The 26,694-nt window shown below is 46.9% G+C and overlaps 1 protein-coding gene across 1 annotated transcript in view; it reads left to right on the forward strand.

The window, feature by feature from the left end:
- The window catches only part of LOC115083213, a 99,967-nt gene that overhangs the window by 15,684 nt on the left and 57,589 nt on the right, over nt 1–26,694 (forward strand). Inside the window, exons 3-7 of the mRNA XM_029587020.1 lie at nt 6,905–6,952; nt 8,626–8,789; nt 14,668–14,824; nt 16,812–16,963; nt 23,414–23,552. Of these exons, the coding sequence (XP_029442880.1) occupies nt 6,905–6,952; nt 8,626–8,789; nt 14,668–14,824; nt 16,812–16,963; nt 23,414–23,552 (660 nt within the window). The remainder of the gene's footprint in view (nt 1–6,904; nt 6,953–8,625; nt 8,790–14,667; nt 14,825–16,811; nt 16,964–23,413; nt 23,553–26,694) is intronic.

Raw genomic sequence — 26,694 nt, forward strand, 5'->3', positions numbered from 1 at the left:
GGAACAGCACAGGTGGGCAGGCAATGACACAGAAGACACCAAAGAACTGAAGACTGACCACAAGATGAGGGCCTGACAAAGAACTGAAGACTGACCACGGACGAAGATGAGGATCAGGAACACAGAAACAAAGACCAGGAGCACAGGAACAAAGACTAGGAATGCTGAGGCAACTTGCTCATCTATACCATAGTCGACCTATTGCCGAGGCATATGTGACGGACCTTACGGTCACACCACCATTAAGATCTGGTTGAGTCCCCTGTTTTAGCTAGAGAGTGAATAGGTTAGAATAGAGAGAGGTGCCATTCAAATGCAGCTCCTCCCTTCTGTGGAGTCTGGAACGCCCGTCCCCCTGGAAGTCTATTTAGGAGCGCACCACAGTGAGCTCAGGAGGTCGTCTCTTTCTGTTAGCACAGAGTGCAGAGGTGATAGGAGCTTACTTTTTGTTGTTTTACAATCAATAAAGGCAGGTTAACCCAGTCTGTTGGTCCTGACCATGGTCGGGAGGGTTTTCCTTCCAGTTTACTCACCAGCTGGTTGGGGTATCCCTCTGGCTTGCTTTTGAGATTTTTATTAGGAGCCTCACTGGACACCTGGGCCTGTTTTGCAAGTAGGGATTGGGGATTGCAAGTAGCTCAGTTAAAACAAATTAAAGAAAATTATTTTTCAGTCAGTACATAGATAAGTTCTGGAATTCATGTGGTTACAGCAGTTACTGTAACTGGGTTTAAAAAAGGTTTGGATAAGTTCCTAGAGGAAAAATCCATAAACTGCTATTATGGTAATTAATAAACAATAGTAGCTTGTGATTTATCTATTGTTTGGGTACTTGCCAGGTTCTTAGGGCCTGGATTGGCCACTGTTGGAAACAGGATGCTGGGCTTGATGGACCCTTGGTCTGACTCAGTATGACATATCTTATGTTCTTATGTTCTTAATAATTTGCACATATTATCTTGCATATCCATTACTAATTGACTATGGCTAGCTCATTTTAACTAACTTTGTTTATTTTGATATGTTTTTAATGTCCCATATTTGATTTTAAGTTTTGTTATGTTTATGAATCAGTTTTGATGTATTTTATGAATATTTTCTATGTAAGCCACCTAAATATGCGTCCCCTCCTCACAAGGACATCACATGACCCCCCATTCGTCCTGGCTTTTGTGATCCCACCCAGCAATTCAGGATTCATGGTCTCTGGTCTGTGTGCAAGAGTTCCACTTGGCAGATTTTGTCTGAATAACTGAGAGGGTAACATCGTCCCCATAAGTGGAAACTGAAAGACAGTGCAAAGTGTGATTGTGGTCACCCAAACCAGACAATAAGCTGAAGTCCACGCCCATTTGTAGGCAGACTTGACTCTATAAATCGTGCTGTTACTCGAGCTATCCAACGGTTTACAAATCTGGCCCTGAGCATCTTATTTGTGCATACCTGCCAAATCCACCAGAAGAAGATGTGGGTAGCAGGCCTTTTTAGAATTATTTTAAACAAGATGTGGAGAGGACACAAGGAAAAGGGGACTGAAGTACCAACTATTTTGACTCTTTCTGAATGGTATTTCTGTCACTTATGAATTGCAAACTGAAATTTGTAATCTGGGGACTGTGACCCATTCATTTGACTGCTAGTGATCTGTTATTCATTTTGTTTCTTTGCGATCCTATTCACCGATTTGCAGATGCACATCATGATATGTGATTGGATAGGGAGTTCTGAATTATTTTATCCCGCCTCTACTACGAGTAGGTTCCACTAATCCTGACTTGTTAGAGCAGAGCTTTCCAAAGTGTGTGTCGCGACACTTTACTGTGTCGCCTGAGGTGTGCCGGTGTGTCGCGCAAGCCCGGTGCACGTGACACACCGGCAAGTGCAGGGACCGGGAACCCATGGCTCCGAGCCAGATATGCTGCATCTGGCTCGCAGACAAGTATCGCCACACTTTCCCGCTGACCCAGCTGCTCCCCGGTCCTCCTCCGCCCGGGCGGAACGCGGCAGGACAGCTGGAGTCAGCGGCACCGGCGTGCTCTCTTCTTCCCGCCCCCCCCCCCCCCCGGAAGAGGAAGTGGAGAGTATCGGGTGAGTGCGCGGCAAGAAGAGGCCACGCTAGTGCGCTCGGCATCGGCCCGAAGAAAAGAAGACTGCAGCGCGGCTCGGAGGAAAATGAAGAGGTTAGCGTTGGGAGGAGGCTGCTGCTGCTGCCGCAAGTTCCCGGGGTGGGGGAGAGAGAGAGTGAATGCTCGCTCATTCACTCTCTCTCTCCCCCACCCCCACCCCGGGAACTCGCGGCAGCAGCAGCAGCCTCCTCCCAACGCTAACCTCTTCATTTTCAGCCCTCGCGGAGGCGGAGTCCCATCGGCCGCGGTTGAACATTTTCCTCCGAGCCGCGCTGCAGTCTTCTTTTCTTCGGGCCGATGCCGAGCGCACTAGCGTGGCCTCTTCTTGCCGCGCACTCACCCGATACTCTCCACTTCCTCTTCCGGGCCGCGGGGCCCTGTGTGTGTGTATGAGAGAGTGAGAGATTGCATGTATGTGAATGATTGAGAGCCTGTACATGTGAAAGAGAGTATGTCTGTGATTGAGAGCCTGCCTGTGAGAGAGAGAGCATGAATGTAAGTTTACCATTGGGAACCTGTATGTATAAGTTTGTGATTGAAAACCTGTTTGTGTGAAAGAGTATGTGTGTATGATTGAGATCCTTTGTGTGTGAGAGAAATCATGTGTATGTATGATTAAGAGCCTGTGTGTATAAGTAAGAGAGAGATCATGTGTGTCTGTGTGTGATTGAGAGCTGGTTTAGGTGATGGAGCATGTGAGTATGTGATTGAGAGCCTGTGTTTAAATGAGAGAGAGAGATCATGTGTGTCTGTGTGTGATTGAGAGCTGATTTAGGTGAGGGAGCATGTGAGTATGTGATTGAGAGCCTGTGTGTAAATGAGAGAAAGAGAGGACATGTTTGTAAGCATGTGAATGAGAGTCTGTGTGTGAGAGAAAAAGACAGCATGTATGTGTGTGATTGAAAGCCTGTGTGTCTGTAAGCGTGAAAAGATAGACAGCATGTGTGTAAATGTGTAATTAAGAGCCTATATAAGTGAGAGAGAAAAAACATGTGCATATGTGAGTACTGAGAGCATGTGTGTATAGGTGTGTCATTGAGAGCCAGTGTGAGAGAGAGAGCGCTGGTATGTGACTGAGAGAGGAGAAAGTTCCAAGCAAACCACCCCTCCTCCTGCTAATTCAGAACAATCTCAGGACACCTGGATATCAAACGTTCCCAGGTATGCAGAGCAAAAAAATGTTTGTATCCTTATTATTTTTCATTACTGGGTCTTTGTGTCTGCTATTTTGAAATATTTTGTTGGTATCTGGAAATGTTTTATATGAGTTTTTAATTATTGGATATTCCACTCATCAGCTGTTTCGAAATATGTTCTTTTTGTTAGTACAGTTTTACTGCTGATGATTTTATATTTCTTGATTTGTTTTATAAGGATGGGTGATGTTTCTTTTTTCCTTTGTTACACTGCATACAACCTCTGGTTTGCTAGTAGACTGAATTACTGTGTCCCGAAATTATGTTTGTCTAAAAAGTGTGTCACCAACATGAAAAGTTTGGAAAGCTCTGCGCCTCCCAGCTTGCTGGTTTCTGATCCAAAGATAAAAGAATCCCCTTTTTTAGGTGTTCATTTACAAAGTAAAAGAGCGAGCACCTAATGCAAGGGTCCCCAAACTTTTTTTTTTTAAAAAAAACTCTATTTTTTTTTTATTTATTTATTTATTTTTTGTTTGAAATGTTTTATTGCTTAATAGTGTAACATTACAAATGCCCAGTCTGCATAGAAATGCACAACTGAATAGTGCAACAATACAAATGTCAATTCTGCATAGAAATGCACAACTTAAGAGTGCAACAATACAGATGTCAATTCTGCATAGAAATGCACAACCCAATAGTGTAACATTACAAATGTCAATTCTGCATAGAAACGCACAACGTAAGAGTGCAACATTATAAATGTCAATTCCGTATAGAAATGCACAACTCAGCATGTACTTGAAGAAAGTAATAAACAGCACAATAAAGAGTGAGCATAAAACAACAAATGCCTTGTCAAATGCCAATCAACTCACTTATGCACGGTATCAAAAATGAACACTGTAAGACATCAACAGGTACCTATAGTGCATAGATTCAAGATTCAATTCCCTCTTCCCTCCCCCCTCCCCCCTCCCTCTCTGTTTAACATGAGTGTTATATAGTATACTAAAATGAAAGCGCATAGTATGAAGGAAAAACGGCCTTTCCTATCCATTACCAAGTCCGGGGCCTGGCTGGCCCTTGGAGTCTCTTCCCTCGCTCATGGCACCGATGTGCCCACTAATGAGTCCTGGTTTCGTTTCCAAAGAGAAAACAGTCTCCAAGTGCGCCTGAAGGGGATCTCAGTGTGCCGGAGGTAAGCTGTGATTTCAGCCAGTCGATAGATTTGCTCCACTTTGTGTTGAATATCCGACAGCGAGGGGAGTCGGGATGATCTCCATCGCCTTGCAATTTCAATCCTGGCTGCTGTAAAAATAAAGTTAACCATGGTATTGGTGTGTTCCCTTCCTTGATGTAAAGGGAATCCCAGTAGGGCTTGTTGAGGAAGGACTGAAATGGGAGAATGATATAATTGGGTCAACCAGGCGTCCAAGACACACAAAAGGAAAACCATTCTTTTGCAATGCAGAACATCGGTTTACAGGAAGTAAATGACAAGAATATTCGCCCAGATGTTTGGCATATATTCTATATCATATAGCGCTAAATACATATCCAGTCCCAGAACAGATCTCTGGGGCACTCCACTATTCACTTTTCTCCATTGGGAAAATGTACCATTTAGCCCTACTCTGTTTTCTATCTTTTAACCAGTTGGCAATCTATAATAGGATATTGCCCCCTATCCCATGACATTTTAAAGTCCACTGTTCCACTGAAATTTGCTAATGCACGCTAAGTGAAAGAGAGTTGTGCATGTTGGATGCAACTGAACAAGTAAACGCCACTTCTACATATGTGCAGCCAAAAAGAGTACATCCTATATACTTGTTTTCTTACTTTGTGTAACAACCTTTCAAAAATCAGAGCAAATTATCTCTCCTGCTTCCTACCTCTAGGGATTTGCTCACATTGGGGTAGATTTTAAAACCCCTGCGCGCGTAAATCCTCCCAGATTTACGCACGCAGGGCACTCGCGCGCCCGCGCGCACAAAGTCCCGGGACGCGCGTAAGTCCCAGGGCTTCTAAAAGGGGCGGGAGGGGCGTGTCCGGGGGCGGTCCGGGGGCGTGGTGACGGTTCGGGGGCGGGCCGGGAGAGTGGTCCCGAGTCCCCCGGCACTGTGGCCTGTGCCGGGGGATGCCGGGGCGGCGCATGCAAGTTACGCCTGCTTCAAGCAGGCGTAACTTGCCCAACAAAGGTAGGGGGGGGGATTTAGGTAGAGCTGGGGGGTGGGGTAGATAGGGGAAGGGAGGGGAAGGTGGGGGGACGCGGAAGGAAAGTTCCCTCCGAGGCCGCTCTGATTTCGGAGCGGCCTCGGAGGGAACGGAGGCAGGCTGCGCAGCTCGGCGCGTGCAGGCTGCTGATTTTGCGCAGCCTTGCGCGCGCCGACCCCAGATTTTATAAGATACGCGCATATCTTATAAAATCTGGTGTACTTTTGTTCGCGCGCACGTATTTTTTGAAGATCTACCTCATTATTAAGAAATTTCAAAACACTGATGAGGTTGCTTTGACCTCTGAACCCGTGTTGATTGTAGCTAATTCTTCCCTGCCTTCCAAGATGCTTATTGATTCCCTACCTTGACAATTGCCTACCATGTCTTTCAAGTCAAGCTTGCTGAGCTGAAGTTAATCATTTCTGTTTTAGTATCCTTTTTAAAATAAGAGGCACCACATGAGTGGTCCAGCACCTTGCCTACTCTCGAATACAGCCCTTGAGACATGATATATTGATGAGCCCTTGTCTTTAGCGATTTATTGTAACTGAACCTTTTGTGGCACCTGTTAGAATGTACTATAGTACGCATTTACCTACATTAATTTATGTGCCTACATGTAAACCGTTGCGATGGTATATAACTTAGCGACGATATAGAAAAGATTTTAAATAAATAAATAAAATTACGTATGGGAGCCCCTTTCAAGGGTTTTTACAAGCTGCTTAAGAACTTTTGAATTAATGCCATCAGGACCTGGTACTTCAACCACTTGGTGTATTCCAATTTTACACTTACTGCTCTCTTTAATAAAGAAATTGTCATCTTTTGTTCTGTTCTGGATTGATTGATTACAGGGGTCTGCTCTGTCCATGACATTTTTCTAATAAATATAAATTGAAAGAAACCTTTAATATTTTTATTTTGACCCCACAGTTTCCTCCTGCTCCCTTGGGTTTTCAGTTCATTCGGAACCAGAGCTAAAATTTGGAACCATGAGCCTTCGTTTCCATCTATCTGGGGTTTTTTCCTTTATTTTATAATCCCCCCACCCAATTTACTTTGGTTCAGTCATTGCAGCGACAGCTCTCGCCTGTAATTTTGGACCCTAAATCCAGCCACTACGTTTAGCTGATGCCTAATGACTATGGCTCTCTCCCTCCCATAGACTGTGAATGTCACAGCATTTCTGTTTTCTTTACATCCCCTGTTGATCTTATGAATGATGATGTAGGCATGAAACTGAGCAAGGATTCACTTTTATCAGTGAGGTTTACTTGTCCCTAGTCAAAATTTACACACAAAATGGTATAAAAAAAGCTGTATGTTTTTCCCAATTTAATTTTAAGGGGGTTTTTTTTTTCCTCCAACCCGTCAATTTGTCCACAGAAAACTAAAGGTAAAAAGCAAAATTCCAAGAAGCAAGACCTTGCCTTTGATACCAACGACTTCAGAAGTCAGTATGAGGTAAGAAACAATGAGGGGAGAAGGGGGGATCCTTCATTCACTGATATCCCAAAAGGCAGCATGGGACCATTCAGAGGATCTCTGAGGGAGCAGTAGGGACTGTAGAGCTGAGTAATTGGTGTGGATGAGCAGACAAGATAAGCCATATGGTCTCATTCCGCCATCATGTTTCTTTTTGGTACTCTAGGGTCAGCCTTGGCTCTAATGATGTTCACGGTTATCCCACTTGCTAATTTTCTGTCTTGCCTCTCACTGCCTGAACAACAGAGGGAGCTAGAGGGAAACTGTTCTGCTGGCATATCATCCCAGTCTCTCCAAAAAGCAACTAAGTAGTTCATGAATAGCGTTCCCTAGGCTTTAAAGTGCAATTGTTCTTGGAGTCCTTATTCCTTGTCAGATAAAGTTACCGTACTCTCCTCCAGGTGAGTTCTTCCACCAAGGGACCCAGAAGGTACTGTGTGTGGGTAATTTAATGTATTAGGGAGGCAGTAGGATGACGTATTAGCAATTTGGTCATATCCAGATTCACAGCAGGAACGGCAACAAGTTGTTGCTGATTCTTTCCACCTTCACGTTATGTTCTTCCCACCCTCATTCCCTACAGGAAGGCATGAATGCGGGTGGCAGGCTATATGTGAACTGACTGGAAGAGGCTGGGACTGCAGTGCCTGTGAGGCGGGGGACTGTGGTACCTATTTCACACAGTGACTCCTGCTGGGAGAGGCAGGGACTTCTGGAAGCAACCATAACTATATCAGCTGTGATTTCTCTCACCACACACACACACACACACACAGTCAGTGCTTTTATCCCAGTCTTACCAGTAAGCCACTTCTTCGGAAAGAGTCTATCTGACTGGAGCAGCAATGACTTTTCCTACTGTTGGAACCTCCAGTGCCTGTACACAGCACCATTCTCACTAGTGAATCTCGTCAGGGGCGTTTAGGATCTGTGAGGCTGTGAGCTGGTTCCCCAGGGAGCCGGCACGACTGTGCTATTCTCTCGTTAGAATCAAGGCACCATTCTCCTTACTGACTCCTGTTAGGGTGGGGGAGGCAATGCACCATGTGCTCCTCCCTTCCTCCACTGCAAACCTCACATTTCACCACCACTGCCAGGACAGCACTCTCATAGGAAGCCACTTCCTAGCCTTAACTATGTCATTACCTGGCAATAGCAACACCACCACCCTCTTCAATATCCCTCCCCCTCATCATTCACTTCCATGGGCTTCAATGAGATCACCCTCATTAAATGTTTCTTCTCCTCATCCTTCATCTGCATAGATTTCAAAAGCCTCACTCTTTCTAATGTCATTGGGGTAGATATTGAAACACATCCATCTATGTAAGTTAGTCAGATAAGACTTATCTGGCTAACTTGCATGGGATATGCAGCATCACAGCTGTGCTCCTGAATATTCCCATGGAGAGCGCCACTTAGCCGGATAAGTCTTATTCTAGGTGGATAAGTTGCTACTTATCTGGCTAAGAAGGGCTGAATATCGGCCTCATTGAACCTATTGGATGTCAGAAGAATTCCCTCCCTCCTCTGTGGGTTCAGCAGGGTGAGAGAGATCCACAAGGGATCAGAATGAGGCAGTGGGGCAGTGACTCCGACTCAAAGTCCAGCTCTCTGCCCATCCTTCTCTCTCTCTCGTCCTTCCTCCACAGTTTACCTTTCCAGAGAAGGCCGTAGAGATTTCTTCACTCAGGCCGGAAGAGCGCTCGCTGGACGATGTTTGGTTCATCCGCAGCATGATGAGGGGCATACTCAGCTTCCGCCATTATAGCAACACCATGCAGCTGATGCTGGCCAGGGTCGTTCATTACAAGAGGTCAGTGAGGGCGGGGCAATGGACACCGGTCACACGCACCTCGCCGTGTTTCAGCGCTTTCACTCTTGCTTCAGTCTTCCTCTAATAGCTATGGGGGAAGAGGATGGGCGGGGCCACCGTCCATAATCAGCCTCTGTTGCTATCTTTGGCCTCTGCTGACCAGTGAACCGCTGAGTGCATGAAACACACCAGTCTGCAGAACTGGCTGCCCCAGTTACGGATCGTGCCCTTTCTGTGGGTGTTAGTGGTACGGAGACCCGCAGGAGAGTAAGCCAGGGGCCGCCGGTTGCTGGTGTACAATGTTTATTTTTTTTAAATCACAGTAGGGGATTTCTCTTTGGAAGTGTATTCAAAAGAGGAAATTTGGGGGCTGGCCCAATAGCCCGGTGGTAGGCTGATCCCCAGCCCCGACTTCTGCTCTTCTGGCTGGCGGGGGCTGGGGATGCTGCACAGACAGTGCAGGGAGGAGGGATCGCAGGCTCCCCCCCCGAGAATTTCTGCCATAATGGCTGGGTTATAATGGGAGGCAGGTGGGGCCTAATCATGGGAAAACCCCTGTCAGAGGTAGAAGAAACCCTGTGGCCCCTCAGCTTTGGATCCCACCCATAATAAAGGGCAATGCCTGGCGCTGTGGCAGGTCCCGCCTGTGCTGGACGCTCAGGTGAGGTGAGAGCTACGCAGCAAATACAAAATAATTACTACTTTCTAATCTGCCACTAATTCTCTGTCTGATCTAGGGCAAAGCTCTTTAATAGTTAATTTAATAGTTGTTTCACAATAGCTTGTAGTTTATTATAGATTACCCGTTCATTATTCACAATATGTTCCATGTAAACCGCCTCCCCGGCGATAGTTATCCATGTTAAATGTGAACCGGAGTGATATGTATTGTATACAGGAACTTCCGGTATATAAAAACCAAAAATAAATAAATAAATAAATAATAATATTATTCCAGCTTCTCTCTCCAGAGTGGAAGCTGCCATAATGTTTGGTTTGTATTCTTTTAATGGCAGGGGGGCTTTTATGGCCAAGTTTTGTTTCACTGAGGAGGAATTTTTTTTCCCCATTTTTTATTTGTTTCGGGAAACAGTGCGCGATATTTCCTGAAATAAAAAAAAAAATCTGAATTTTTGCAGGATTTTTTGTTGTTGTTGTTTGGAAACAATTGTTTTGTTTTTCCCTTTCATTTTCAAATGATTGCACATCCCTGCCATGCAAATCAGATTCCAAAAACTGAGAACCAGGGTCTCCTGGGTGGGTTGCGGGCAGCTTCTGCCATATTAAACCGTGAAGCGTGTTGGGATCCAGTTTGGATGAAAGACGTCATATAAATCCCAGCATATTATCAACACTAATAGTGACCTTACTCTTCCGGGGTTGTTTGCAAGAGTAAATGCATAGGAGAGAGCTCGCCCGACCAGGGCCTGGAGCATTCACTGCCAACCAGAGATCTCTCCTCGCGGGCCTAAAGGGGAGAGCATTCACTGCAGGCTGACCCTCGCTGCCAGGCCAGTCCAGGTATGGGGAAGCGGGGAACCGCCAAAGGCCAGGGTACCCTCCAGGAGCATCTGTGGGCTGCCGCTTATTAATGTAAGGAAAAAGCAAAAAATCGTGTTGCTAGAATTGAATATATCATATCAAAAAATGCAATGAATAATTATTTATAAACAGACCTTCATACCACTCAAGGCGAGGGGGAGCCAGAGTTCGAAAATTAATTCAACAGGAACAGAAATGGATCTTCCAGCTACAAACGGTTATTCCATCCGGATTAAATAATGAAAATTGAATGGAATGTCTTTTTCTAGTCGTTCCAACATTTTTCACAATTAACCATATAATTTCATTGGACTGTCACTCATGCTGGCCACGCCTACTAACATTCACATTAAAAACAGCGCCAACACGTAGCAGTTCATCAAATGACGTTTTGGCGCACTTGAGAAGCGATCTGGCATTCAGTAAGTAGTTCTTATTCTTGATCCTGTAACAAAACAATGTCCTTTGTTAAGTGGCATTAAAGTTTTTTGGTTATTATTCATTTTTTTCAGAAAAAAGTAAATTTTCCCGTGGAGATCTATGCAATTCATGCTTATAAAATGTTTCTCAGAATTTCATTCACAGCCCCTGAAGAAGCAGCAGCAAAACATGATATTGTGTTGGGCTTGCTCGATGGTTCAACAACGCGTCCTGCTGTTGCGCGTCCCGTCCGCGCTAGGCCCACACCCAGGCCTGCTTACCTTGCTCCTGCACTGTCAGGCCCCGGGCCGTCCTCTTCCGCTGCAAGTGCCTCCCGTCCATGGCAGCGTCTCCCAGGCCCTCCAAGTTGGGCCTAACTCCATGCCGGGGCGCGGCATCCTCTCTGGCGCTGGCTCCACCCCTAGGCGCGCATGCCTAGGGGTGGAGCCAGCGCTCCACCCCTAGGCATGCGCGGGAGCCAGCCCTTTAAAGGGCTGGCTCCCGCCCGGCCCTTTAAAGGGCCAAGGGCGGGAGCCAGCTCCGAGGCACAGCCCGATGACGTCATGTAAACCTTATATAAAAGTGAGGTCCTGACCCCCAGGACCTCGCCTTGGCAATTGGGTCGACATCATGGTGTTTTTTGCCTACTCCGTGTTCCAGCGTTCCTTGTTCCAGTGTCTCCTTGTTCCAGCGTCTTCCTGTTCCTGAGTCCTTCCCAGGTAGTACCCCTTCGGACTGACCTCTGGTACTGACCTCTGCCTGTCTGACCATTCTCCTGTCTGCCGCCTGGAACTGACCTCTGCCTGCCTGTCCATTCTCCTGTCTACTGCCTGGAACTGACCCTCACTTGCCTTGACTACGCTTGGACTGACCTTGGTATTGACCCCTGCTTAGGCTGACTACTTCTGGACTGATACTCTGGCTTTGACCCTTGCGCTTCACTCGGACACTCTCTTCTGGCCTACTGTGACTACCAGACCAGCCTGCTGGGAATCCACTCGCGGCTTCAACCCGACTAGACCCGCAGGCGCTGCCTGTCTCGCCCGGGAAACCTTCCGGAACTGTGACCTCCCTGAGGTCTCTGGGGCTTCCAGTTCAGGTCTAGTCCATACTATCTGCGTTAGCCGCGCACCCTTGCTCGTGGTGGGCACACCTCTCCGCTACCTCTCTGGGAGACCATCTGAGGCCCACCTAAGTCCAGGGTCCGGGTACCCAAGGGCTCAATCTGTGGAAACCCCGGACTGTTATTGGTGAAGCTCCAGTTAGCCTCTGTCTCCTCGTGTGCTCCGCCTCCTGGTGGCAGGCGCTCTCTGGGTCCGACCAGAGGGCCTACCAATCCTGCACCAGGCCAAGAGTCCACCTCCAGCGCAACATGAATAAAAAGACGAAAAAAGAAAGAAAGCAAAAGAAAGCAAAGGGACATTTTTTATTAGTACTTAAATTCAGAATGCACGATTTCAAGGCATTACACATTTTTTATATTTGGACCGATAATTATATGAGACCCGTTTGGTTATTAAGAACACAAATTGTTCATTCACCTTGGGTGGTATGAAGGTCTGTTTATAAATAATTATTCATTGCATTTTGGATATGATCTATTCAATCTAGCAACACGATTTTTGCTTTTTCCAGTGATTATTTTCGGTTGCAGCACATTTGGACTTTTTTTGTTTTGTGCTTGTTAATGTAAGGCCATTCTGGAAAATAGGGATTGGCCAAATGGCCAGAGGGGCGACTACTTTAGCTCTAGTTCTCATTGGAGCACAGGTCCAGGTATAAAGGTTAATGGTGATGGGAGCCACTTGGAAACGGTGAATCGCAGCACAGTCAGGGGAGACGTAACCGCTGGAGGGAGAATAATGAACAAAAACTACTACGCTACCGTTTAACTTTATAAAGGGATAGCATGATAAAATGAGGTAATTAGTTAGAAGGGCACTCCAAGGAGCAGTTACCAGAGTTAAGAGGGTGCAGCATGAGGCGTGGAGACTGTTTAAAATTGCTGTCTTGGCATCCTTGATAAAATGTATTCCACGGGTCACAAAGAAGAACAAATGTCTGCCAGCTCTGTGAAAAAGGGCTATTAAAGCTAAAAGTGGAAAATAGGAGTCACAAAGGAAAATAACAAAAGCTTTTTAAGTTAACACTGAAAACTAGAAACCCGGGTGAGAGTCAGGCAGGCCATTAGATGAATGGGGAAGGACGTTCAAGGGAGGAGAAGGCTATAGCAGAAAAACCAAATTAATTCTTTGCTCTATCGTCACTGTGTAGGGGGTGTTGGGGAGATTCCCCAAACCCGAGCTGTTTCTTTCGTAGGCGATGATTCAAAGGGACAGATGCAAATCAGTGTGAATCTGGGTGAGGTGCTGGAGCCATTCGATAAACTGAAGAGCCTGTACCCCGCCTTAAACTGTGGAATAAGCACAGGATAGCAAGTTTTTTTTAAATAAAAATAAACGAAACGAACCGGTGGCAGATTTAAAACCCGTTTAAGAAAGTATTTATCTCAGTCAGTGCACAGTTAAGCTGTCCCGTACTTATTCCTCAGGGGTCATGGTTAGTAGCATTGCTGGGTTTTACAAAGATTTGGACCAAGTTACTGGAGGCCAGGGGCATTTACAGTTATTAGCCAGGCAGATGTAGGGGCTGCCGCATTCTGGGAACGTGCGACAGGGGAGGGATCTTTCCATCCAGGCCTGCCGGGTACTTCCACGTGACCTGGGATGGCCACTGCGGGAGGCAGGATGCTGGCCTGGATGGACCCCCTGGTCTTGGCACTTCTTATGATCCTCTGCCAGGAAGGAGATTTTCGACCAGCCCTAGCTTTGAACTTACACCCGAAGACACCGTGGCAGGTGTAGTCCTTGCTTCCTCCATTTAAAATCAGCACTGCAGGCACCAAATGCATCAGAAATCCGAACCCCCTTCTTCGATGGGGATCACAAGCAGGGCTGCTGGGACTAGGCAGTCGCCTAGGGCGGCATCAGTGGGCAGGGTGCTGCCAAGGTAGGCTGTCTCTTCCAATAAACAGTAATTGTATGTCAGCAATACTTGGGGCAACTTAAACCCAAAGGTTCCTATTGTAAATCAGCATGTCCGACCGTAGTCTCCGCTCTTATCCATGGAAGAAACAGCATCACTGACTGGGAATAGTGGAGCCCCTAAGGCAGCGGCTGTAGAGCTGCGAAACTCGGCCTGAGTCGGGCAAGTTTATGGATACGTCTCTGCATCAATAAAGTGTCGGAAAAAGATCCAGGCATCTATTCTTTTGTGTTTACCTGACGGCTATCATAGATCGTCTACCTCTTTGTTTTCTTAGGGCATGCAAGGGTGCCATTTTCAAAATGTGAAAGGAGGGGATGACAGCAGTCGCGGGGCATTTGGTAGTTTTGTGTGACATGATGTAAGCAATTTGAGAGTGAGAGGCCATAACTCTATATATCTACCACTGTTAGAGGGACACATTCAACTCAGGATGGATTGGGGGGGGGGGGGGGGGGGGGGAGGGGCCGGTTACATTGCTCTGCCTAGGGCGCTACAGACCCTTGCACCGGCCCTGGTCACACAGCAGCTCTGATTCTGAGTTCTCCTGGGGAGAGAGCGTTTATGCAGTAAGACTAGGGCAGCTGAGACCCCGCAACGATATTTATTAATATCTCCGCTGCACTGCCACTGCGCACAGCGGTCCGTGAAGTAATGGGCATGGTTACGGTGTCCCTGTCTGAAAGAGCTCAGAATGACAGCTGACCACAGTCACAGAGTATGGGCAGGGGGTGGTCTTTAAGCTTGGTTCCCTAATGGTGTTCTTCCCGCCACGCCGCGCTGCCAGGCATTAGAACTAGCCCCCTACGGTTGGCCGCCAAGGCCCCAAAACCAGCCGATTTAGAATTTTCCTTGCTTTTCTCTGCTCCAGGTTTGGGAAACGCCGGGTCGTGGTCCGCAAAGGGCACCAGGGAGACAGTTTCTACTTTGTGTTCTCGGGGGTGATCGCCGTGACGCAGGACGAGGACGGCACCAGCGCGCTCCTGGACCCGGAGCCCATTCTGCTGCGGAAGGGAGCCAGCTTCGGGGTACATCTGGCGGCGCCGGGGCGAGCTGGGCGAGTCAGGCCTCCAGGGCTGGCAGGCAACCACCGGTTCCGCTTTGGAAGGAGAGCTGCCGTTTTGCTGTAGCCCCGTGAGTGGTGAAAGGCAGAGGCAGCGCCTCCACGCCATCAGACCGTGCGTGTTCTTCACTCTCACGGTCTGCGCGGCCACACGCCGTGGAGGCGGTGGCAGCTGCCAGGGTAGGCAAAAGCTACCCAATAGAAAATCCAATATGTTTTTATTAAAAAAAAAGAAATAAAAGTAAAAATACAGATTTTTTTTTTCCCAAAATTGTAGCGGTAGCTCTCCCCCCTTCCTGAGTTAATATGTGCGTTTGACCTGTGCCGTACGCACATTTTAAAGTTTTTACTCGTTTTTATCTCCCAATGCATTAGCATAGCATTAGCTTACTGCATTGCGAGTTTTTAAAAAAAATAATACTCTGGACGTTAAAAATGTGTGCAAAAAACCGTACACGTTCTAGTAGCGCCAAGATTATTGCATTGGCCTGTCTGCCTGGCTGACTTGCACAGCACCAGGAACTGTGCTTTGGTTTTTAATTTGCTGGTGGTTTTTATGGAACATTTTTGGTTCCTTTTTGTCAGTACGGCAGTCTGGTGCTTGCCAATAAGAGGAGGAAAGACATAAAAAGTTTCATAAACTCCATATAGTTCAATTTTTTTATTATGTTTAGGCAAGCAAAATATTCGGTGTATCAGCATCAAGCCAAAATGTTCATATTAAAAAACCAACGATCCCCCAAGTCTGTGTTAGCAGGGAGCGCAGGATTGCTAACAATCTCCTAGAAACCTAGCCAGTTCAAGATCTGAAACGGGGCAGACGAGATGATGCTGACAGAGCTTGCAAGGATAAATACTGACTTACCCAGCTACCTGATAGCGCCTTCCCACTGCCAGACAGACGGATAAATCAGTATTTATTCAGCGGCTGCCGGCACTTACCCAGAGAGTTACAGACTTTTGTTTTTAAATTTTTAAGCTTTTTTTTTTTTTCCCATAGCGCTGGAAACGTAATGCCAGCCCTGACCTAGGAGTTAGGTTTCCAGCGCTAAAGAAGGCGCGCCGGCCAGCTTCAGTCCCTGCATCGGGGAGTACTGCTGCTTAATGCCCTCATTTGCCTGGGATTTCCATGCCAGGGCGCCAAGCAGTAGTCCCATTAAGAAACACGCGTTTTCTGCGCGCAAAACTTACTCCCGACGCAGCAAGGAGTTTTGCGCCCAGAAAATGCGTGCTCAAGTGCGGGCGAAAAAAAGGTGAGTTCGAATGAGCAAACCTTCCTGCATCGGCCCGAGAGAGAGAGGGGGCACTCCTGTGGAGAAAGGAGCTCTCCACACGCTGGGTTTCCTGCCATTGTGGCCAGTTCTGTTGTTCCACGCGAGTTTGTGAGTCCTTTGATAATGTGGCTGAAATTTGACTTTGTCAGAGCTCCACCTACAGCTTCCAGCATCCCTATGAGGGAGCTCTTTTTTGTCGACCTCCCTCGATGGCCATCTCAGCCAGGTTGGCCCAAACACGCCGGCTCAGTCCTGGCTTCACCTCACGGCGTGCGTGGACTTGTAGCTCTGATTTCCCTAAGGTGACTGTAAGAGCTACATCTCCGTGTGTGCAATGGGGCAAAACCCAGGCCCGAATGAGTGTTTCCCGGGACCTGGGAGAGTTGGCAGCCCTAAGCAGCTTGTGATAGAAAAGCAGTGCTCTGAACGGCCGTTAAGGATTTTGCAAGCCTCTCTCTTTCTCTCTCCCTCGATAGTTGTATTGCAGTTCACTTATGATCCGTTGCTTCCTTCCGCCTCCTGTGTCGTATCTAGACCAAGTGAGGCTTCCCCCACACACCCCCAGCCACGCCTATTAAATGGAACCACAGCTGGCCTCACGCCGCTGGAAGGGCCCAAGCGGTGAGGAAGTGTTTCGTCCCGCAGTCACCGTCTGCTTGCATTTCTCCTCCTCTCCAGGAAGTGGCCTTGCTGAAGGGCCTCAGGAGAAACGCCACTGTCGTCTGCATGGAGGAGACCGAGTTCCTGGTGGTCGACAGGGATGAGTTTTTCAGGAACAAGCTGGACCAGGAGCTGCAAAAAGAGCTGGAGTACCGGTTCCGCTTCTTCAGGTACGTGCATGACCCGAAACGGGGGCCGGAGGGCCCGGAAAGCCGTGGAAATCAGTTAGAGGATTGTTCTGCTTTCAGGCGCACACTGGGGTAAAGTCCTCACACACCGTACTGCAGGGAGAGGCCTGGCGCCGTGGCGATTTAGGTCGGCCGCTGTCACATGGATACATGACGGCGGCTCTTCCTGAGCATGGCCCAAATAAAGGGTTGCAATCTAGACTGGGATTTGGCGAGATGGGTGGGACGGATTCCTAATGAAGAGCTTACTGCCAAGAAGTGTTTGCTGTTTTGAAAAAGAAGGAAGAGGAGTGAGGCGCTGTAAATTAGAGCCAGAACACTAGTAAAATGTAATCAATCCATCGTACAAGGTTTCAGTCTTAATAGGGACCATGAGTCCTGTTTTGCTGTCCTGGGGGAGGGGGGTTCCACAGCATTTATTCCCTGGGATACGTCTGGAAAATCTCACTTTGAGCATCGGTTTGCCGATATAAGAACATAAGAACATAAGAAATTGCCATGCTGGGTCAGACCAAGGGTCCATCAAGCCCAGCATCCTGTTTCCAACAGAGGCCAATCCAGGCCATAAGAACCTGGCAAGTACCCAAACACTAAGAAGATCCCATGCTACTGATGCAATTAATAGCAGAGGCTATTCCCTAAGTCAACTTGATTAGTATCTGTTAATGGATGTAAGATGTGCCATGGGGGTGCTGCTTAATGCAGGATAGGATTGAACCAAAATGTGTCTTCCAACAACTATTCAGGTGGATTTCAGCTGCAATCCAGCAATTTTGCTTTGCGCAAATTTCTTTTTTTTCTTTTTCTTTTGCATTTGAGGCCAAATAGTGATATGCCTGAAGGAGCTGTATGCAGAGGAGGAAGACAGTCCACCCAGAAAGAAGGGATGTGCCATGGACGGGACACCGTCTCCTGGGCTGGGCTTCCTTCTCAAACCAGCCCGGGAAGCTTAGGGCCATCGTTCCTTGCACCTTCTTCCACCTGCACCAGCCCTGCTACTTCTTACCAGTGCTCCTCTGGGCCTCTCTTGCACCCGTTTCCATGCCTGCATGCCCGCACTTCCTACTCGCCCGCCCCTGCCAGTGCGGACAGCTCCTGCTCCTCATAGGAGCTTAGGTTAGATATGTGCCATCTGGGGAGGCTGGGGCAGGGAGAGAAAAGCAAACCGCGAAACTCAAAATCAGCATTTGCTAACGATTGCAGGACATGCAGCCAAGGAGAGTGAGGCAGGGCAGCTAGCAGTTGTTAGGCCTGGAATTTTAGTCATGGTAGGTTGCGAGACCACAGATGTATAATCTAAAAAAAAACACACAATCACTTACCTTTGTGCTTTTCCCAATATCGGGCTGCCCTCTCAGATTTAATTTTGTTCTCTCCTAATTCCTTTCGTTTCTCTTTCCGTTTTCCTTTCCCTTCATGTTCTCCTCCTTCCTCTCCATCTGACACTGCTTTCTCGTGTATTTTGCTCATCTTTTCTCTGCTTCTTTCCCCTTTATTACTCTTTCACACCTCACTAACCTTATCTCTCACCATTCTCTCTCCCCCCCCCATCATGTTCTTCCACTCCTAATGTCTCTTCTAGCTTTCCCTCTGCCAGCCTTCCATCCATCTCTGTCTCCCCCGCTCTCTCTCATTCCCTCCCTTCCCATCTCTTCCCTGGTAGGTGTAAGGTGAGCTGCAGGTGCTTGCCCCCTCCCAGCCGTCTGCCCCCCAGGATCTCTCACCCTCTGTCACCCACAGGGCCTCTCGCATCCTCCCAGCCCTCTGTCACCCCCCATGGTCTCTCGTCCCCCTTCCCAGCCCTGTGTACTCTCTGCTCCCCCCAGAATCTCACCCCCCCTCCTTCCCTCTGTGCCCCCCCCCTGCTCTTTTCATGTCCCAGCCTGGCATCCCCCCCCCCCCCCACACACACACACGTTTCACCCCTCCCATTCTCACCCCTTTCGTCTTTCTTGTTTCTTTTTCCCCCCGTCCCGGATCTCTGCACTCTCTCTCCCCTCACCTTGTATAAAATAAGCTATGAGCTTGCGGGGTCAGGGATCGAGAGCAGGAGCTTTCTGGCCCTAGCAGCCTCTTCAAGTAGCAGCAAAAGAAGCAGTGGTAATTGTCTTTTTAATAAAAATAAATAAAAATGTACTGGGTCAGGATCAGCCGCGGCAGGAAAAGGTTTTCCAGAGCGGTGACCTGGTGGGAAATCAGCACCGCATAAACCATAAACACCATTCCTTCTTTCTTTCTGTCCTAGAGATTCCACTGCACTTTCCTCTTCCTGATGCTAACCCTCCCCCACTCTCTTCCTCCAAACATTACATTTACTGTTCTCATTCTCCGCTCCAACCCCAGCCCCAGCCATCCTCTCTTCTGCCTTGTCAACAGCTCCTAAACTTCAGAATTTTTTTTCCTGTCAGGCAGCTGTCAACACGTTCGCCTGCTTCAGGGGAAGAGGATGAGGAGGAGGATCGCTCAGCAATGTCCTGGAATTAGCACATCTAATTTTGCAGGCGGATAAGTGCCCTCTCGTGGCGGCAATTCAAAACGTATCGCAAAACGCAGCCAATCTAGCAGTTCATTTCTGGGGAAACAAAACACACGTGAGGTTCCATATAGGCAGAAGGACCGCCGTGTTAATCCGGTGTAGCAAAAAAATGGGGCGAGGCGGGCGGAGCCTTTATAGAAACGCCACTTAAATCAGGATAAAAGATGCAATTGGTCCCGCGGCTGGACATTTCACAGGCCAGTCAGAGCACACGCTACACAGAAGTTCACCCAACCGTGCACGAGACTCAGGCAACTAACTAGCGAGTGACCGAACAATCCTCCTTGCACAAATGCTAGCCCTGGGTCTTCCGTCGGTTTCAGCTCTTGGGACTTTAATTTGCGACCAGACGTTTGGACTCTGAGAAGTGTAATCGTTTACAAGATAAGTCTGAGGCTCTTTCCAGTTTTATTTAGATTATTATGAATTGAGGACACTTTGAGTGATAAATGCACACCTGTTTCACAAGTTTAAAATTAAAAAAAATGTTTTATAGGTGAATGATTATATGTATATACCTATTTGCTAGGACCTTTCTATAGCAATCATCTAGCACTATATATATATATATATATGACACCACATCAAAATTTTCTGGGTCAGAAATATTCAAATCCCTCCAAAAAAAAAAAAAAGTCCACCTTTCCAAGGCTGCTCCTCCCTGACCATGGCCTTCTTGACTTAACCATTTCCACAATATATAAAGTTTCTCTTATGTGTCTTGATGAGGTTATTTGCATGGAGCAGGGACTCTCTGTTATACATGTCTGTACAGATCTGCATATGCCTCGTAGCATTACTCTTATGTTTTCCGGCTCACTCGCCCCTCGCTGCCGGCCCGGGGAACGCCATCACCAACCGGCCACGCGGCAAGACACCGCCAACGGACTTCTTTGTGGCTAAACGCAGTCACCTCAACTCCTCTCCAGCATGCAGGGTTCAGGCCTTCTTAAAAGGCCCATGGGCGTAAAACTCCACCGGCGCCTACTGATGGCCATCAGGCCCTTTGCCCTATAAAGAGCTTCCCTCAGCAAAGGGTTGACCTCCTCCAGGTAGTGTGAGTTGCCACTTCAGATCTCCGTCTTCAGCCTTGTCTTGCCTCTTTTTCTCTTTAGCCTTCCTCATCTCCAGTCTTGCCTTCCTTGGACTGTCCCTTGGTACTGACCTTAGCCCGCGACCTGACCATCCTTGTCTGCCACCTGCCTCGACCACGGCCTGACTACGGAGCCTTTCTTAGCCTTCACCAGAAACACTCACCTAAGAGCTACCGGCCCCCGTAACCCAAAGGTTCAACCCGCGGAAAAAGGGGGCGGGCGGTATAGGTGAAGCTCCAGTTAAGTCTCTGCATCGTTTTCTGCCGGTTGGCAGTGAGGACCTACTGGGCCTTCCCAGTAGGTGGCATCAAGCTCACTCCAATACAAGGATCCACAACCCTAACTACCACAGAAGTAAGCAGTAGTAATAACAGTAATAGCAGCAGCAGCAGCAGCACTTTCAGCGTTTCATTAGTGTGATTATCACCCCTGGATCATGTTTATCTCGCCGTGTTTACTTCTGCCTCTTTACAGCCGATCCTAACCTGCTACAGTTAACTGCTGTCCTCCAAGGGCTGGCTTCCATGTACCACATGCACCCTGTGGAAGGAATTTTTCGACCCTAGGCAGTTTTCTCTTAAAGATAAAAGAATCTCTCAGCTTTTTATACATTTCAAAGACCCTTGTAGTAAATGGCAAAGCATTAGCAGTCACGTACATCCGAGGTGGGAATCCCACAAACTGAACAGTGGGCACTGTCCATAAACCGAAGATCACAAGTCTACCAGTGGCGCTAAAAGAGCAGGGGGGTCACAGAAGCACTGGTAAAAAGCCACTTGTCTCTTGACACGCCTGTGACGTCAGAGATGCTTTCTACTTGTCTGAACATCTGGCACTTTGAATTAGGCTATCTTCATACTTAAAAATATACTTCTGCTTACTACAGAGGAGCAATATATTATTTTAGCTCCTTTAATAAAGGTCACTTATTCCTTTGGCTTTTAATCAAACTCACATTGCTATTAAAGTAACTTGTCCTCTATCTAATAGTACCAGGAAAACCACAAGGCCTCTTCCTGTGAATGCTAACCGCACGCCGGCCTGCATAAGCCTTGAAGTTCTCTTCTGACGTGACTGTCACCTTTGCAGAGCAGCTCACCATAACATAGAAATTTAAGCTTTATTTATTCTTAAAGCAATCTCTTAAAGTTAACTTCTTAATTACTCATTTCAGGCTTACCCAATATTTCAGCATACAAGGCCTTACCCACATTATATTCCAGCAGACAAAAGCACAACTAAGCATAGGCCAGAACAGATCAGAAGGAGACCGGACCTAAGAAAATCTCAACAACACGATTAAACCATCGGCAGAAAATGGAAACCCCACCCAAACTTCCAATTTAGTGAAAATACTAGCCTTAATTATAGTGTCATCTTTTTTCTTTATGTGCATGCTGATGAAGGGTTGTGAACCTACTACCTCCCCTTTTTTTAATCTGGTAAAGTTTGTGCGCATGGTGAAACTGTATATGCATGCATTCAGGCGGCTGAAAATCCACATACCCGCATAGGACTGATGGCTTGCACGTATTAACTCTATTTTTACTCGTGTAAAAGGTGACCAAGGCTTTGAAAAAAAATTTCCCCCGCTGTGCTTTTCACCTCAGCAAGTCTTCCCCCACTGATGTAACTGGGAGCAGAATTCCCATTCTGTCAGCCAGCCCGCCCGCCACCCTTATTTAAACCATTCATTCACCATCAAAACGAATGTCAGACTGTGCCATTTTTTTTTCCCATCTTCTAAGAAATTTACAGAAAAGTGGGTGCTTGCCCGAAGCCCGTAGGCATCCTCTGGCAGAGTGAATCTCATGGTTTTCCATGCAGACTCTAGGGATGGCCCTGTACATATTTTTATTTATTTGTTTAAAAGGATTTATTGACCGCGTCCTCCAATGTTCAGGGAGGTTTACAAACAAAACATACATAATAAAGTATATATTATAAAAGTACATTATAAAATTCAGCAAATAAAATATATAAAATATCAGCTAAAATTAGATAAACACAAGCCAGGAAAAATCAAAACCAGACTATAAAATTTACATAGGGACATCTGTACTGTCTACTACAGTAACAGTGAATTGAACAAGCTCGGGATGAGTTCTCATGGCTGACAGATCGGATCCTATGCCTGTGCTGAAGAGGGGGAAACTCATGATGAGGTGGAAGTGCTGGGGGAGGGAGGGGCCAGTGCCAAAGGATAAACAATTCTGAAATATGCACCAGGGTTGCCAGCAGCCAAAACAGCTCAAACTCCATTGTGCTTTTTGTAACTTGCGGATCAGTAAAAGCATTACTCCCCCCCCCCCCCCCCCCCCCTTGATTGAAGTGCCGATGCGTTTACTCTTTCAACCACTGTTCTTGTCACCATCCTGCTTGCCTGTGGCAGGGCTTGAGCATTTGCTTTTGTGGTCAGTGCAGTTAGTATAGCTGTGTTTAAAAAAGGATTGGATAAGTTCTTGGAGGAGAAGTCCATTACCTGCTATTAAATTCACTTAGAGATTAGCCACTGCCATTAGCACTGGTTACATGGAATAGACTTAGTTTTTGGGTACTTGCCAGGTTCTTGTGGCCTGGTTTGGCCTCTGTTGGAAACAGAATGCTGGGCTTGATGGACCCTTGGTCTGACCCAGTATGGCATTTTCTTATGTTCTTATGTTCATCCTCCTCTCAGCCATGGGCAAGAGGAGCTTATCAGCTTATTGTGGTGGAGAAGGTGGAGTGGAGGCCAGAGAGTTATACAGAGTGAGACTGAAATAATTTTTGCCAGAACTAATACTCACCCCCATTGCTCTCCAGATCACTGGACCTTTTCTCTAGCTGGTCAGACGAGTCCCTGGAGAACCTGGCCGAGCACTGCAAAACAGAAGAGTGTCACTATAGTAGGGTGATAGTGAACGACACCAGTGAAACCAAGAATATCATCTTCGTCACTAAAGTAAGGAAGGTTTTATTTATTTATTATTTATTTTATTTATTGAAATTTCTATTCTGCCCTCTTACCTGATTATCTGTTCTGGTCGGATTACAACAGAGTAAATACAGTAACAATATAATAATTAAAACATCAATAAAAATACAATAGAACACAACAAGCAATTTAAATCATCTAGTGCATGCAAAATAATTACAATGCAGTATTATAGAACAATAAAATATCGTCAGTTCCTAAGACCTCTTAAAAGTCTCATTAAATAAGTGAGTCTTCACTGCTTTTCAAAATAGTTTATAATCAGAAAGTAGAAGAAGTTCTAAAGGTAATCCATTCCAGAGAACAGGAGCGACACAAGAAAATGTTTAATGATTATTTTCAAACGTTCTGATTAACGGACCATAATGTGCGAGAAGGAACGTTCTCAGCTACAAGCCTCATCAAGTAAACTAGATCTTCTGCATACACAACATGGGGTGCCAGGGTCAGTTTTTTTAAACTTTACATGTTGCTCAACTGGGAGCCAGTGTAAATTTACCAAAATCGGCGAGATATCACGGATTGAACTCCCTGATACCAACCGTGCTGCGACATTTACCAAATGTTGTGAGGCTCTTAGATCAGACTTTGACAAACCAATATATAAACTGTTACAGCAGTCAATAACAGACAAAAGACTGAATTACAGTCCTGAAATCACATTGATCAATGATATGCTTTAGGCAATGAAGCTTACACAATTAAAAAAAACCCTAACATTACACACAACCAACTATAGTTGAGCCATTAGACTAAAAGAAGTATCTAAAATAATGCCAAGTGTTGCGTTTGGCAGTCCCTGGGCTAACCCCACGAACTGTCACGCTCGTCTCCTGCTCGGATCTCTGCCACCCTCGACTGACGCCAGCATCCCTGTGTGGTAGGAGGCCACCAGTCCCTGGCTGCCAGGCTCCTGACTAGTGTGGTCGCTGCCCTCTTCGCGACCGACACGGTTGATGACACCCTGCGATACAGGCCTCCTTAGGTGCACATGCGCGCCTCAAGCTGAAATTTAAAGGGACTGCGTCGGGAGCCTGCCACGGTACCTATTGGTGACATCAGTCAGCTAAAGCCTATCAAAAGCTTCCAAATCCTGACTTCCTCGGCAATAAGTTAGCTTCTCCAAAGTGTGCTGGCCTCAGCATTCCTGTTCCCAGATCTTGGTTCCAGTATTCCAGTTCTTGTTCCTGTACTCCAGTTCTTATTCCTGAGTTCCTGGTCTTCACCTTCAGTTCGTGTCTTCTTCTGTGGTCAGTCTTGCCTGCCTCCAACCTCAGCTTGAACTTGACCTTGATTGCCTGCTGCCTGCCTTAACTGCTGCTCGACTCTGACTTCACTCCTTCTCTGTGTGCTGACTTGTACTTTTTGACTCGATGGATCTTCTCCTCCACAGAGGCCTGCGCCTAAGTCCAGCCAGCCCCAGCACCCAAGGACTCAACCTAAGGGGAATGGGGGCTGGTATTGGTGAAGCTCCAGTTGAGCCTCTGCTTTATCCAGCTCCGCCTGCCAACAGTGGGGGCCTGCAGGGCTCCTCTCTGCAGGTGACACCAACTCCACTTCAGTCCAAGGGTCCACGCCCACAACACCAAGTCACGGACTCAATCAGAGAAAACAATCAAATGCTCATCCACCTTTAAAGAAAGTATTTTAGACTCTGAACTATGAGAAACAAGTACTACTACTTTTTTTTTTTTTTTTTTTTTAATATTTAGAAAGAGGGCATTAGAACACATCCAATTCTTGATTCTTAGCACAGATTCACTTATTATATGTAACATAGACTAAAGAGTCAATCACAGGAAATAAAAGCTGCAAATGATTGGCGTACATACAGTAAATAATCCCTAGTTCCTACAACAAATGACCTAAAGGGAATAAATAGATATTATAAAGTAAAGCTAAAAGTAATGAGCCATGAGGGACACCAATGAAAATCTTTTGATCCTGTCTTTCTTCCTTTGTAGTGTCTCAGAGAGACCAGGCATGTGCTTTCTCCTCAATGCCACCATTATGTGCAGAGCACACTGCAGTGGAAGCCATGATCCAGTGTCAGTATAGTGCACGCAGGTTTGCCCCTTATGTGCATGCACTGGAATAGCACTGCACGGATTATACAGAAGAGGACCATTCAAAGAACTTACTGAATATCAGTAGTACTAATTGTAAACCGTCAAGGGGGGTTTAAACTGCTGGACTGGCTGACACGCCCCTTTTTGTGTAGTGCCACTGAATGCTTTCTACAAGCACCACATCAAAAAATGTTGAGTCAGGACATGCCCCTGACTGAAATGAACTGGACTTTTACCTATACCAGACCTGTTCTCTGCAAGCTCAGTCCTCAGATTCCAGGGGCCAGCAGGACTTAAGCAAGTGTCCCAAGGGGTAGCCAGAAAGAGAGAGTCCAAAGACAGGCTGAGGACAGGGCTTGCTGCAATCAGACAGTTACCGGGTACTAGCTGAGAGTCAGGGCAGGCAGCAAGCAAGGCATAGTCGGTATCTGTAGCTGAGGTCAGTGGCACACTGCGGGCACGAGAATGATCTGAGTCCATAGCAAGGTCAATACCAAGAGATCAGGCAGAGAAGGAACAGGAAGCAGGAGTGAGACAGGAACAAGGCAAGGCTGAGCAGGCTAAGTAGGCAGCTGCCAGCTGCCCTCCCACTGCCAGCTGCCCTCCCACCTTACTTACGATCCTAAGTCAGGGAAAAGACGACGTGTATGTTCCTCGGAAATAGACCCTTGTTTATCAGGACATAGCATTTAGAAAATAGCAGCAATTCCTATCTTTAACATCCTGGCTACTAAGCCCAGTTTTCCCTAAAGAAAGTTCTGTATCAAGGGTGATAACAAAACATGCCATAAACCTTAGCCTGCTTAAGATACTAATACTTATGACTAACTTACTTACCCCTGATTCTAACTTTCAGGCGATTCCTCTGTTTACCTCTGAAGTAAGTTCTGGCTGGAGTGCTGGAGAGCATGGGCAGGGGAGAGGCTTGCTTCCTGGCTTGGTGCTGGTTCTCACCCTTCATGATAGCAGGGAGATCTGGTTGGCCTCGGACCCTCCTTTCGCTTCCACGGACACTTCAGCACAGGTTCTCGCTCTCAGGG

The sequence above is a fragment of the Rhinatrema bivittatum genome, chromosome 2 (genome assembly GCF_901001135.1).
Source record: "Rhinatrema bivittatum chromosome 2, aRhiBiv1.1, whole genome shotgun sequence".
NCBI classification, from domain to species: domain Eukaryota; kingdom Metazoa; phylum Chordata; class Amphibia; order Gymnophiona; family Rhinatrematidae; genus Rhinatrema; species Rhinatrema bivittatum.